Source organism: Scomber japonicus, chromosome 4 (assembly GCF_027409825.1).
Source record: "Scomber japonicus isolate fScoJap1 chromosome 4, fScoJap1.pri, whole genome shotgun sequence".
Taxonomy (NCBI): domain Eukaryota; kingdom Metazoa; phylum Chordata; class Actinopteri; order Scombriformes; family Scombridae; genus Scomber; species Scomber japonicus.
Genome location: NC_070581.1, coordinates 22,451,222 through 22,464,988, shown reverse-complemented (window position 1 = coordinate 22,464,988; position 13,767 = coordinate 22,451,222). Strand labels below are relative to the sequence as shown.

Here is a 13,767-nt window from a genome sequence, read left to right as displayed (position 1 = left end):
ATGAGTTAAATCCCAGCGGGTTTTGGGCGGTGCCATCCTGGTTATCCTGCGTGGCTCAGCTGGGGTGGACAACAGAAACAACTGGAAGCTGTTCATTCATTCATTCATCCTCCCACCTCTCCGTAAGCACCACCGGCGTTTAGCTAGCTAGTCTGTGGCTTTTTGCTGCGAGTTGCCAAACTAAGATGGCACCCTTGAAGCATTAAAAACCGGCTGTCCAAAATGTGAAACTCTGCCTGGACTGTGTGAACCGGGAGGTAAATCATCATCAACAGACAACCATCCGTGGTGCAGCAGGACGTGGTGGCTTTGCAAAAAGGTAAAGGGCTGATCCACAAAAACAGAGCTAGATAACTTCAGAGGAACTTAATTGCGACAAAGACGACTCGGCACACATTTGGGGAAATATTGTCGACGAGTTTATTGGACTTTAAATACACACGTAACAAATGAGCGAACATAGTCAGCGTTAGCCACGGCTACAAGCTAACTATTGACCTTAGCTGCTACTTGGCTAATTTAGCATGGTGCTGATGCTGAGCTAGCTAACGCTGAAAGAGCATCCCAACCAGGCGAGGCTAATGTAGATTTAGAGCTTCAAACCAGGCTGGATCTATCATTAGATGTCACTGAGGACTGCATTTATTTGTGCAGCAATGCAGTTCAAATTTCATCCTAAGTATTCTCATAACTTAACATTTTTATGTAAATAATGCCTATTTTTAGCGTTACAGAGTGACCCAAATAACAGGAGAGCAATATAATATTATACTGTACAAGTACACAAACTATATCTTAAGTTAGTGACACGCCATTACCTTAAATCATCACCATTATGACACAGCCTCAATATAATCTTAACATTTAAAGCTTTACAAAATTAATGCTAGTGTACACTATTTAGCTTTGGGCTGGATTGCACTATATTGTGTGTCTCTATTGTTTTGTCTTCCCCCTGCAAGTCAGGGTCTGTCAGAAATCTGGTAAATAAAGCTTTTCTGTATATCAAAGTCTGTTTGATGATACTTACTTAAATTATATTTTGTGTGTGTGTGTGTGTGTGTGTGTGTGTGTGTGTGATGCTCTCCTAAGGATCATGTGGTGGGCCTGGCCATTCCTGCCTGCTTTGGTGCTCCTCTCAGAGCTCTCTGTGGTGAGAGTCCAGACAGCACCATGCCAGACCTGCCAAAAACTCACTGAAAGTTTCATTAAGGTACTATAGTCAACTTTATGCACCATCAGGTCAATGCTTGTAATCTTTAAGCTGATTTTATTTGTATCGTGGGCACTAAAATATTCCCTCTTTGTTTTTTTTAAGGGCTTGGAGAAAACGGCTAACAAGAACTTTGGAGGAGGTAACACTGCCTGGGAGGAAGAGAAGCTGGCTAAGTATGCACGCAGGTAAGAGCAAGCCTGAACACCTGAACATTTTTGAATTTCTTGAAAATCAAGACTTTATGATGATACTTAATTTAAGAGGATTGCAGAGCGCCTTGGAAGGGTATGTGCCACATAACCGCAACATCCAGCCAGGGACCTTTGTTGCATGTCGTACCTGTCTTGCCTTGCTTCCTGTCTGCTACTTCACTATCTCCTATCCAGTGAAGGCAAAATGCCAAAACAATAATCTCAAGAAAATCAGTGTATCATATTTTTAGAGAACTAACTCCATCATTGATCTTTCTTTGTATCACTGGATCCATCCTGAATATTGGGACTCCGATTTTGAATGTCCTTCCCTGCTCAATTGTGTGATTTTGTCATGTGTGAATTATTACATAAGATAGTCTATTTTAAATGTTACAGTGCACTGAGGGGAGTGAATCCCAGCTGAAGAGTTACACCATTTTTGGAGGGTGGGTGTGGAGAAGCATCCACACTATTTTTCAACTTGTATCTCACATTCCTGATTTCTGGCTTCTTGTTTTCAGTGAGACTCGGCTCCTTGAGATAGTAGAAGCTGCTTGTGAGAAAACAGATTTTGATTGTAACCAACTGCTGGAGCAGATAGAAGACCAAGTGGAGACATGGTGGTTCCACAGGTAAATGGCATTATGTAGCAGAAAAAAACAGGCTCATTCTAAACTAGCTACATTTGCATGGGAAATTAAAAAAACAGGAATATCCTCATGTCCTTTAGTGTTCTGATCTCCTTAGCAGCCTGTCTTTGTCTTAACTTTGGATAAACTAAAACTAGATTTAATCCCATTCATTTTTTTTATGCCGACAGTATTGGCCCTGCGTATGTAAGATGTATTAACATAGCCATGTTTTAACTCCATGACTGATATGATGTATGTGTCCTGTAGGCAGCAGGAGGCACCTGACCTGTTTGAGTGGCTGTGCATAGAGGAGCTGAGACTTTGCTGTCCACCTGGACGCTTTGGACCTGATTGCAAAGGTGTGGAAAACATAAAGCACTGAACACGAGCTGACTATCAATTTAGAAATCCTCACCATTGCAATATCTATACTTCATTGCCTCATGTGAAGAATGAATAAGATTACAGAAGGATGTAAAATCAAGTGATTGTTATTGTAAAGATTTAGTTTTGACTTCAAGATTGTCATTAATTACATCTTCATCCAATACAGAGTGTCCATCCGGCCCCGGTGGTGTGTGTGGGGGTCTGGGCCGCTGCGAGGGGGAGGGGACTCGCCTGGGTGATGGAGAATGTGTCTGTGATCCCGGATACTCGGGCCATCTGTGCCAGAGCTGTGCTGATGGCTATTTCAGAGAGAAAAGCTCCAATGACAGCAAAGGAGCCTGTGCAGGTGCCTCAGATTCAGAAGACTGTTTCAGCTGGCTACATGTTCTAAATATTGTCTGAGATCATCTAAAATTGACATCCTGTTTGTGTCCTTGCCTCTCATCCTTTTGTAGCTTGCTACCACTCATGTAAGAAATGCGTAGGGCCGCAGGATTACAAATGTCTTGACTGCAAACCCGGTTGGCTCCTTCATGACAACAAATGCGTGGGTGAGTGTGACATTAGGGGTCATTTGGTAACATTGTAGTGATTCTGTGCCACTTTTTTGGACATATGTTTATTTGATTGCACTTGTATGTATCTTAGATGTCGATGAATGTGGTACAGAGCTGGCTCGTTGTCCCTCTAACACCTACTGTCACAACACAGAAGGATCATATGAATGCAGAGGTATGCTCTCTTCTTTCTTATGTGGTTGCAGTTTAAGTTCATGGTTTCAGCATTGTGTACTGTACTAATGAAAGCATGTAGGATTTGTAGATTTTCTGCAGCTGGTATAAAAAATGGCTGGTTCTTAGATACAGTTATTTAATCTGACTTAATTTAAAACTGCCATCTGTTTTCAATAAGGTGTTTTAATTGATGAAATGCAATCTAAAAATCCACTGTATCTCATCATGAAATGTAATTGGTTGGGTGGTAATTTTAAATGATGTTATTGTTTTTGTTGGGATGATTATATAAAGTTTTCCATTGTATGATGTTGAATAGCACGAAATGCTAGTAACTGATAGTTTGCTGTGTTAAATGCTGAGATGCTCACAATAACAATGTTAACACGCTGATGTTCAGCAGTTTATTATTTAACATGTTCACTATCCCAGCGTTCTTTATATGTTAGCTTGTCAACATTTGCCAATTAGCACTAAACACAAAGTACAGTCGAGGCTGAGGTATATAAGTATTTGATAATAAAGTATTGAAAAAATAATAATTTTTTACCTGATAATGGTTTCTGAAAGATACACTTCACTGTACTTTTGAAGTAGGTTTTACTCAGGTCAGACAGGAGCAACAATTAGCCAACATGAATCTGAAAAGAAAACCTACAAAATAGCAAGAGAAAACTATTGTGAAACTTTTTCACTGAAAGTATACAGAATGAATGTCTGTACCAAATATCATGGCATAGTTTATCACAGCAGTTCACTAAAACACAATGTTTTCCTCATGGTGGCACAAGAGGAAAAGTCAGATTCACCAAAGTCATCAGGATTCATTCTCTGGAGACCAAGAATGTCTGTACAACAGGCCAACATTGCCATCCATAGAGCCATACAGCTGGCATGACTAAAAATGTGGGTGAAGCTGAACCACTCTGCTCTTGTTGTATGCAGGCTGTGACCAGGCATGTGTGGGCTGCATGGGTAGTGGTCCTGCTCGCTGTAAGAAATGTGCACGTGGCTACAGATTGAAAGGATCCAAATGTCTTGGTGAGAATATTACACTTATCTGAAAAAATGTATCTACTAAATTTCTGTACCATACTACTTTTGTACCTGAAACTAGGGTTGCTTTCCTTCCTCCCACAGATGTCGATGAATGTAGTGAACGTGCAATCGCATGCCCAGGACTCAATGAGGCCTGTATCAATGAGGTGGGCTCCTTCCACTGTGACTGTGCTGATGGCTTCATCAGAAGAGACAGCATTTGTGTCGAGAATAAACCTCCTAGTACGTAATGGTGGTGATAAATATGCAAACATATATATTATTGACAGCTCCTTAGATCTGTCGGCTAAGTTTCTTTTCTTTATCTCCTCAGCTGGTCCAGAAAAGGGACTGTTTGATGACATGACAGATGATGAGGTCCTTGTACTTCAGCAGATGTTCTTTGGCGTTGTCATCTGTGCCCTGGCTACACTCGCTGCTAAAGGGGACATGGTTTTTACTGCTATTTTTATCGGAGGTGTGGCTGCTATGGCTGGATACTGGCTGACAGAAAAGGGAGACTACATGCTGGATGGATTCCTGAAGGGACGCTAGGCTGTCGTAGGCCTAGATTTGAGAAAGGACCTTGGGATAACCAGCCAGTAAGGGTGAATAAGACTCAACTGGTGCAGGAAACCATCCCTACAATGCTAGCCTTTCAGGGATTTATTTAGGTTTGGGGAGTTACTTGAAAGGACTGGGGTTCATTTTATGTCCATGAAAAGGATAATGCAGGAAATGCAGGAAAAAGTAAGAACTTGAAGGCTATGAAGCCATGAAACTTGAAGAGGAAATGACAAAGCTACACTGCACTGATTTAAAGGAACTGAATCCCCTACCTCAACTTTGTTGGGAACAAGGGTGACAGGAAGACAACTACTGATTGTTAAAATCTATTATGCATTTGGATGTTTCACCTGGCCTCGATGTTGCTCTTGAAATTATGTTGTCCATGCACACAATCAAAACCTCGTCATCATGTCCATCATTTTTTCATTATCTCAATGCTGTGAAGCAGAGGCTTTCCTATAAGATGCAACACTTTAGCTTTTTGTTATGGGCATGGGGTTAGATAAGGCATTTTTAAGAATTTCCCCAATCACCACAAAAAGAAAGCTCATCGAAACTCTGGGATATTTCCATTATGAACCACTGGTAATTTATGTTCACTGAATGACTTTTTACCTCCTTACTTACTGAATGATACTTTTTAATAATAATGCATGAGAATAGGATTTGAAATGAAAGGTACCACACTGTATGTATTAATTTATTGTCTTACTTTGGCATGGAAGACAGACTTAACAGCTGTTGGATCACCAACATCACTGCTATAAATCACTTCTGAGTGTGTGAAGGAATGCACTTCAGTAAATACAAGCTCCAATTTGGATGATGCAAGCCATTTTCTGTTGCCTTTAATTTATTTTTAAAGCAATATTTATTAGGAAAATGTTATCATACATCATACTTTGCTCTTGACATTTCCTGTGTATTTTGGTGTGCATTTTCAATGCAGTTTTTTTTTGTATCTGTTCAATTGTAATTTTAGCAGATATAGTAGCATCACTTCTTACCCGTCCACTTAATTTATCTTTGGTTTTATTAGTGTGGAAAGTTGTCCACAGTCATTCTTTATAGATGTTTGCTTTACAATAAAAATGTCTGACACTCCATGTGTTTTTAAATAATGTTGTACTATTTAATTTTTCCTCTGCTTCATTTACAGGAACAGCAACACGTATCTAGCTTGTATAATTAGTTTGTACAATTTCATGTTGCGTCATTTATAGGACACGCAGGAAGTCAATGACTTGGAGAAACACTTTACTGAATTGGAATCCACAGCTGTGAATAAATGAACCTATATGATTAAAATGGAAAGACATAAAAATGCCCAGGAGCTTTAGAATACAGAAATATCTCTGAAATCTGTTCAGTGGTCATCACAACACTAAGTACATGTACTATACATGTTGCATCCCATTTTCATCTGACACTCATGCACATTGATGAGCTACAGTGAGGCTGGAGTCTGCAGTTGTGACTCTGGATGTTAAGGTTCAACCTATTTCAGTGTTCCACTCCAGTTGATGGGGTTGAGGCGCAGCAGCTCTCTCTCCTTCATGGCCTCCTGGGACCGTGTTAGTGCTCTGTCTCTCCAGCTCTGCTCCATTAGCTACAAACACACACAACACCCCACCCCCACAGACAGACATGAGAAAAACCTCAAACACTCCCTACTGTAGCTGTTGTTGTAACCTGAGAACAATTTCAAGGCACTATTATAGAGCAGCATCAACACAAAAGCATTATGGTAGCAGTGGATACATAATGTATGTGTTGGACTGTACCTTCTTGTTTTCATCTCTGTACGCTGACATTGCTTTGATGTGTTGGATCCTTTGCTCTCTTTCACTGGACAGGGCGAGGCAGTCCACCTCACGTGCATACTCTGCCTCCTTCACTTTACTTGCCAGCTGCAGCCTCAGTGCAACACATTTCTCCTCTATTTGCCTGTTTAACTGGTCGCGCAACTCCTTCCTACAACAAAAAGAGGGATTTTTTTTGTCAGAAAAGTATTTATGCTGTACAGTATGTGATGCAATCAGTTGAGTATTAGAGGACAAAAGCAAAGACTCATCATTACCTGTATTCTTCTCTCTCACTGCTGGTTCCAAAAAAGGGTTTTCGCCATACCTGATGATACCTGTGTCAACCAACATGTCAGTGACTTTGAAAGCAAATAGGCCTTTTCTAAGTTAAAATCTATTACAATGAGGAATTAGTGGATTGCTCCAACCTGTAATGCTCTCTCCTCTGCATGATCAGTGTCCTCTGGTGGTTGTGGTGGTGAACAGCTGGCGTCTCCAGACTGATGGTGCGTTTATGGGCCAATGGTGGATGTAATGGGTTCAGTCTTGGAATACTCTAGGAATCAGATTTATGGAGGTTTTTTTCTCTTTTTGTTTACTTCAAAACAAACCGTCAGTCAGAACTGTCAGTGAATCCCTGCTCACCTGATTACTTTTCCACAGCTGAGTAGATTCTGAGATGAGAGGAAAAGTCATGGGAGTGACAACCAGGCAGCGACTCTGTCGGGCAGGAGGTGTGTTATGAGGAATACACACCGGTGTGGCAGCTACAGAAATGGCGGCTGTCGTAATGAAGATAGAAATAAAAAGAATCACAGCACATGTTTAACATTTTAACTGGTAAACACATAAAGAAATAAATGTTTTTAAAAAAAGCAGTTTTCTTACGGAGTCTCATTTTACAGTGCAGTCTCTTCCTCTCTGTTCTCCCACCATAGAGGTCCAGTTTTACTGGGATGAAACTTTCCAGAATGTCAACATCAACTACTGCACGATTGATTTTTCTACTTAAAGTTGCAACTCTATTAGCAGTAAATCATTATACAACTGCAAATGTAAATATAGAAAATTACCGTGCTGGTTCTAGTTAGAGATTAAACCCTGACATGCCTGTGCATTCACTGAGTGTTTTGCGGTGGCAACAGTTGCCTTGGGAATCGGGTTACCTCCCACTAAAGGAAAGCTGCAGCCTAGCATGTAAAGCAATGCATCAGTGCACTCAAACATAAATATCATTAGCCTATTACAAAGAACCAAGCAGATACTGTCAGAAGATGTCTTCAGATCCAGATACAGAGACAGAACAAGAGAGAAGACACAGATGAATCTTTTAAACTAGTTAAAACATTTTATTAGACCTTGAGTATAACTTTTTAAGGAACATTAACAATGATATACTCAGAATATAAAAATAAAAATGGCTGAGGTAACATTGAGGTAACAAGTTCATCATAATGCTAATATTGTTAGACTGAAATGCTTCTGTGACGTAAGTGATTCTCTTGTCTGCGCTGCAACACATCCTCCTTGAAGTCCCTCATACTTTGTGTTGTTTCAGATTCCAAGCGTCTCATGGTTCTCCCAAAGCCAGGCGTGGTATTTGTTTAACATATGATCTTCAGGTGTCACCTTTGACATATAGACCCCAATAAAATAAAAAGAGATATGGCATTAATTAACATATTTTACATAATCCACTGAACGTGACAGAGAGTTAGGATTAGACTCACCTGTCTCCATTCTCCCACACAGAAGATCCTATAGGAGTCATTACCATACTTCCCAATACCATGCAACTCAATGGGGTAGCGCCATTGTTTAGTTAGATATTCATCTATATAGGAGAAAGGGGGGATTTTTAGTTTTTTCTGCACACTGTTGAAGACTGCGCTGACTACAATCACTACAGAAATAGTCCATCACCAACAGTGGACAAGCATATTTACTTGAAAAGCGGATGAGTATTTTGGCTCTGAGCTCGTACAGGCCCAGTGGCTTCATGAGTTCAGACATCGGCTTCCAGTCGGCCTCCCGGGTCACCTCTGCAGACGGATAACGTTCAAAGAATTGCCAAAGAACTGGAATGGCCATCTTTCCTGGAGTATTTAAGAAAATATAAGTGTAATACTAGATCTGAGAACTGGTTGGTACAATATCCTGTATGTTGCAAGGTGTGTACGTTGGATCTTACCACTTGTCTTGTTCAGAAAAATGGTAGCAACCAAGAGCTTCCAGGGGTCATGGAAAAGGGTTTCTTGTACGAGGTTAAAGGGAGAACGAGGTGGTGTCCACTTCCTGAAGGCCTTCCTCCTGGGTGGACTAAGACCTATATACACATAACTTTACTTTATAAATGTTTTGGTATATATCTTATATTTATACACAATCTTACCTTTCATTGCATTAAATTAACCATTGAATAATTACCATCTGTGAGAGGTTTCCTGCTGAAATAAGGGCTTTTTTTCCGTTTGTCCTCTGAGCTTTTGGACTCTAGACAGACAAGATACAATAATATACAAATAAATGCATAATGAATATGAAATATAATGTATATTGAATATCTCTATGAAACCGTACAATATCGTACAATACAAATAAAGGAGAAATGCATGCATCTATGGAGGTGCAGTTGGTGTCTAATTTGAATACTTGGTGAGACTTCAAATGGAAAGTAATAACACTACAGATATATCATACTTAATTTTTGTCCATGTCTGAAGTTAAGTGACTATTGAAAATATGTGTCCAAAAATCCCTTAAAGAAATTCTCACCTATTAAATCTCACTAAGATCCCAAGGTATTCCTTCTAGGTGTAATTTCCACATGGCTTTAACAAATCCTACTAGCTGTTGCCATAAAGCATATTACAGCTAGGTGGTTGAGACTTAATCCTGTCTCATACAAATTATGGATTTAAAAAAATAGCTTTGGATTTCTATGAGATGGAGCAAATAACATATGCAATAAGGCTCTAAAAGCCTTTAAAGAGATGGAGTCTGGTAATGGCCCTGCTAAAGTATAGGTTCAATAAATGTGGATACACTTTCTAATTCAAGAGAATTAGAAGGTGTGCTCAAACCTGTTACTGGTACTGTATAGACAAAACTGTTTTTATGTGCTCGAATGATTCCTCTTGTTCACAGTGGCCTTTAAAATGGCCCTTCATAACATATTTACAATGGAAAAACTGGGGGGGGGGGGCAGTGTCCTCCTTAGGTACAAAAAATATATTACAAAGTTTGTCTTAAGTTAATAAGTCTGAGTTCATCAAATTAAGCGGATATTTTCCAAAGTTAGAAGTATAACAGTTATTAATGCACAATTCCTTCTTTAAGTTCACCTAGGCAGAGTTAAAGCCCTGAGCTGCAGAGTAGTGACAGTAACACAAAGAGGGGATTTGTTTTAAACTAAACAGATACTAGAAAGTGTGAACATATCCTTTGATGCAATAAAGATATGATCTATTCCATATCCCCCTTTACGTGCACTATATTCTGTAATAACTGGCACTCCCTGCTCAGATACCTACATGCATACATACATAGTATGGCTATACAGTGCTGCTTGAAAGTTTGTGAACCCTTTAGAATGTGCTCTATTTCTGCATAAATATGACCCAAAATGTGATCAGATTTCCATCCAAGTCCTAAAACCAGATAAAGAGACATCAGTTAATCAAATGAGTCCAAAATCTTAAACTTGTTTATTTATTTAGGCTTTGTGTGAGGTAAAAGTATGTCAACCCCTATGATTATCAATTAATTTGAAGGAGAAATTAAAGTTGGTTGTTTCAATCAATGAGATGACAATCAAGTGTAAGTCTGGGAAGCCCTGATTTATTTAAAAAAAAAAATTGTGGTTCTTCACTGCCAAAGTCTGAGCTTCACAACACAGGTTGATGGAAGAGATTTCTGATGACCTCAGAATAACAGTTACTGGTACTCAACGGGCTGGAAAGGGTTACACAAACCATTTCAAAATAGTTTGGACTCCACCAGTAGAGTATCAGGCAGATTGTGTAGAAATGGAAGATATTCAACACCAGACTTACCCTCCCCAGGACTGGTTGGACAACAAAGATCACACAAAGAGGATTGCATGTAATAGTCTGGGAGGTCATATGGGACTCCAGCGTAACATCTAGGAAACAAAAGGCCTTTATTGCAGTGACTACAGTGAATGTTCACCATCAGGAGAACATTGAACGTCCCATGGCGTGTATGGTGTGTGTACAGAGTTGAAAAGAGAAAGCCACTACTTTCCAAAAAGAACATTTCTGCTGTCTACTGTTTGCTCAAGACTATACGGATAAACCAGAAGGCAACTGGAAAAATGTTCTGTGGACAGATGAGACCAAAATCAAACTTTTTGGCTTGAATAAAAAGCATTTTGTTTGGCAATGAGCAAACACTGCATTCCAACCTAAGAACCTCATCCCATCTGTGAAAAATGGTGGCGATAGTATCATGGTTTGGGCCTGCTTTGCCACAACGGCTTGCAATCATTGATAGAGCTTTGAGTTCTGAGTTGTACCAGCAAATTATACAGGAAAAGGTCAAAGTATCTGTCTGTGAACTGATGCTCAACAGAGACAACAAAAAAAGTTGTTCTACCAAAGGATGATTAGAGCAAAAGAAAGTTCATGTTTTGTAATGACTAACTCACAGTCCTGACCTTAATTCTCCAGAAATACTGTTGAAGGAAGCAGTTCATGCCAAAAAGCCCAACAACATCTGTTCTGTAAATAGGGATGATGGTCTAAAATTATTCCAAGCTGATGTGCAAAGCTAAAAAATAGTTTCCAGAAATGTTTTGTTGAAGTTTTTGCTGTGAAAGATGATCGCAGTAGTTATTGAAAGCAAAGGTTCACAAACTATAGCCTCGCACAAATGGGAAAGATAGAGGATGATGTAATCATTTTCTTCTTTACTAAATCAATACATTGTATGTTTTTGTCTTATCTGTTTGATTGAGTTCCCTTAGTTTTAGGACTTGTGTAAAAGGTCACATTTATGCAGAAATAGAGAAAATTGCAAGGTGTTCACAAATTTTCAAGCAGCACTGTATAACCACTCTATTGTCTTTTATGGGTTCTTTGTGTTGCTTAAAGCCTTCGGTTTGATTGAGGTTTATATGCATTTATAGCTGAAAAAATGGGTAACTGAATGTAACACTGAAATTGTACTGCACTGATTTCAGCTGCACATGGTAAAAAGCAACACAGAACAAAAAGAGTAAATCGAGAGAAAACTAACTGGAACTGCTGCTTTGACAAGTTGTGAAACAGTGTCGATCATACTTACTATTCTGGGATTCTCTCACTGGTGTACAGTTCTCACCAGTCATGTCTGGTAATAACACCTCATTTTCCACATCTTGGTGACTGTCAGCATCAGCCTCCAGTTCAGAATTAGGCTTGGTGTCACCTTTGCTGTGAATCTGTATCTCATCTGCGCCTTGTTCATCCTCGCCTTCATTCTCACTCTCAGTGGCAGATTCAATATTCAGATTCGGGACTAAGGTCTGTGAGTCTGGCTGTGCATCCATTTTAACATTTGAAGTATTTTGTTGCTTAATGGAAGGAGCCAACCTGAGAAGCTTCTCCCTCAGCTGTCCCGCCCTCTGAGGGCTGCTCCACTGTTTAACATCAGCCGCTGGGGCTGAAGGTGCAGTTTGTGTGCAACACTTGACAGTCTCATCATTTTTGTCATTAGACACTTCTAGCACATGTGTGAACTCTTCTTTTACTGTATCACCATTGACAGGATTAGGATGTTCTGCATTCTTTACTTTTTCTTCTTTATTCCTGAGGGGGGAAGAGGCTCTTTTAGATTTATTTGGAGGTAGATCCAGTATATCAGTTTGTGCTTTCTCTATTGGGTCCTGCTGTCCATCTGCATCTGCATGTTTTTTCTTTCTGCTCTTTTTCTCTCGCAAGGGGAGAAAATGTGGAGAGGTGATGACATTGCCTTTGACTGTGGTGAAATCAAAGAGGCTTATGTCTACGTTTACATCTCCATTTTTTAGGAGGAAAGCTTGCAGGGATGCTCTTGACCTGAACTTCTGCCCTTGAGGACTAAAAGAAAAGATAGATCAATTAGACATCGACCTAACTACATCTGCAAAGCACTTGGTCATGATGCAGGTTACATACAGAGAGGTTTATAAGAAAATGAGTCACCTTGTAATGTACACATCCAGTTTGCCTGCTGTCTTTCCTGCCTTCCGCTGCCTCACCTCTCTGATCCAACCAGGGGGCATCCTGGAAGCATGGCACGAATCATCAATGTCACTGTGACATTGGTTATTTATATCTCGACTGGTGTCCAGCTGAAAATCACAGCTGTCTGGATGCATTTTGGGAAGTGTGTTGTTTTTGTTACTGAGTCTGGTTGATACAGGTGTGGATTCTGAGGCGGTGGAGTCTGTGTTGAAGCTGACTGATGTCTCCAGGTCACTGTCCAGCAGCTGACTTCTAACTTCCACGTCAGCAGCCATTTGAGGTCTATCTCATCTTTACCTTGAATGTATATTGTTACAACGATATATGCATGTTATCACTCCATTACTCTGTATCATATAATATATGCACGCACAAACAGACTAAAAAATAGCTTCTTCCAAACTGCCATAAACCCTCTGAACTCTGACAACTTCTAACAATAAGCTATGCCAGTAATGTGCAATACACTTTTTTACTATATGTGCAATAATAATGCTGCGGATCCCTTGTGCAATAACAATCTGTGCTACTGAGCCTGGCATCATTGCCATATTGTGAATGTTTGTATGATTATTCTCTGTTTGGCTTAATTGTATGTATTTATTTACTTGTATTGGGTTTTAGATGCACCTCTGGGGCTGTCACAAAAGTAATTTCGTTGTGCTATACAATGACAATAATGTACTTGGATTGAACTGAATTGAAAGCACCATATCATGGATCTGCAATAAGTTAGATAATTACATAATAAGCAGCAAAGTAGCGACAGAAATGTTAATTAAACAGACTGTTTGCTGTTTGTGGACATACCTCCATAGTTGTCGGCATCTTCCCTTTTTTACTGAAGTGTAGTGTAGGACAAAAAGGTGAAGATTGATGTGTGTACTCTGTTTTCTTGGTTATTTTCTGTTGTCACTCGCTCTCTTCACTCACTTGCAAACAGGAAGTAGTGTGTGACTTCGAG

The 13,767-nt window shown here is 39.7% G+C and overlaps 3 protein-coding genes across 3 annotated transcripts; 1 reads left to right on the top strand and 2 right to left on the bottom strand.

Annotated features, from left to right (window-relative positions):
- Positions 1-1,096: 1,096 nt before the first annotated feature.
- Positions 1,097-4,756, top strand: LOC128357481 (protein disulfide isomerase Creld1). Its single transcript, XM_053317837.1, has 10 exons — positions 1,097-1,213; positions 1,319-1,401; positions 1,932-2,042; positions 2,310-2,401; positions 2,596-2,775; positions 2,885-2,980; positions 3,078-3,161; positions 4,109-4,204; positions 4,304-4,444; positions 4,536-4,756. Exons 1-10 carry the CDS (start codon positions 1,097-1,099, stop codon positions 4,754-4,756), a joined length of 1,221 nt encoding a protein of 406 aa, XP_053173812.1.
- A 1,332-nt stretch (positions 4,757-6,088) lies between these two features.
- LOC128357617 (uncharacterized) lies at positions 6,089-7,474 on the bottom strand. The gene is made up of 6 exons (XM_053317983.1): positions 7,465-7,474; positions 7,222-7,358; positions 7,005-7,132; positions 6,852-6,911; positions 6,556-6,745; positions 6,089-6,380 (listed from the first exon to the last, which is right to left on the bottom strand). Exons 1-6 carry the CDS (start codon positions 7,472-7,474, stop codon positions 6,270-6,272), a joined length of 636 nt encoding a protein of 211 aa, XP_053173958.1. The 3' UTR covers positions 6,089-6,269.
- Positions 7,475-8,001: 527 nt separating this feature from the next.
- mbd4 (methyl-CpG binding domain protein 4) lies at positions 8,002-13,718 on the bottom strand. The gene is made up of 9 exons (XM_053316871.1): positions 13,614-13,718; positions 13,009-13,100; positions 12,762-12,930; positions 11,884-12,656; positions 9,004-9,069; positions 8,768-8,902; positions 8,523-8,672; positions 8,307-8,410; positions 8,002-8,205 (listed from the first exon to the last, which is right to left on the bottom strand). Exons 2-9 carry the CDS (start codon positions 13,076-13,078, stop codon positions 8,131-8,133), a joined length of 1,542 nt encoding a protein of 513 aa, XP_053172846.1. The 5' UTR covers positions 13,079-13,100; positions 13,614-13,718; the 3' UTR covers positions 8,002-8,130.
- Positions 13,719-13,767: the final 49 nt, after the last annotated feature.

Excerpts from the sequence above, each read along its gene's own strand:
- LOC128357481 (XM_053317837.1), top strand. The coding sequence starts at position 1,097 with ATGTGGTGGGCCTGGCCATTCCTGCCTGCTTTGGTGCTCCTCTCAGAG. Across the intron at positions 1,214-1,318 it reads TCACTGAAAGTTTCATTAAG|GGCTTGGAGAAAACGGCTAA; the intron begins GTACTATAGTCA and ends GTTTTTTTTAAG. Across the intron at positions 1,402-1,931 it reads CTGGCTAAGTATGCACGCAG|TGAGACTCGGCTCCTTGAGA; the intron begins GTAAGAGCAAGC and ends TCTTGTTTTCAG.
- LOC128357617 (XM_053317983.1), bottom strand. Across the intron at positions 6,746-6,851 it reads AGTGAGAGAGAAGAATACAG|GAAGGAGTTGCGCGACCAGT; the intron begins GTAATGATGAGT and ends TTTTTGTTGTAG. Across the intron at positions 6,381-6,555 it reads ACAGAGATGAAAACAAGAAG|CTAATGGAGCAGAGCTGGAG; the intron begins GTACAGTCCAAC and ends GTGTGTTTGTAG.
- mbd4 (XM_053316871.1), bottom strand. The coding sequence starts at position 13,078 with ATGGCTGCTGACGTGGAAGTTAGAAGTCAGCTGCTGGACAGTGACCTG. Across the intron at positions 8,411-8,522 it reads AATACTCATCCGCTTTTCAA|ATGAATATCTAACTAAACAA; the intron begins GTAAATATGCTT and ends TCTCCTATATAG. Across the intron at positions 8,206-8,306 it reads GTGTGGGAGAATGGAGACAG|GTGACACCTGAAGATCATAT; the intron begins GTGAGTCTAATC and ends TATATGTCAAAG.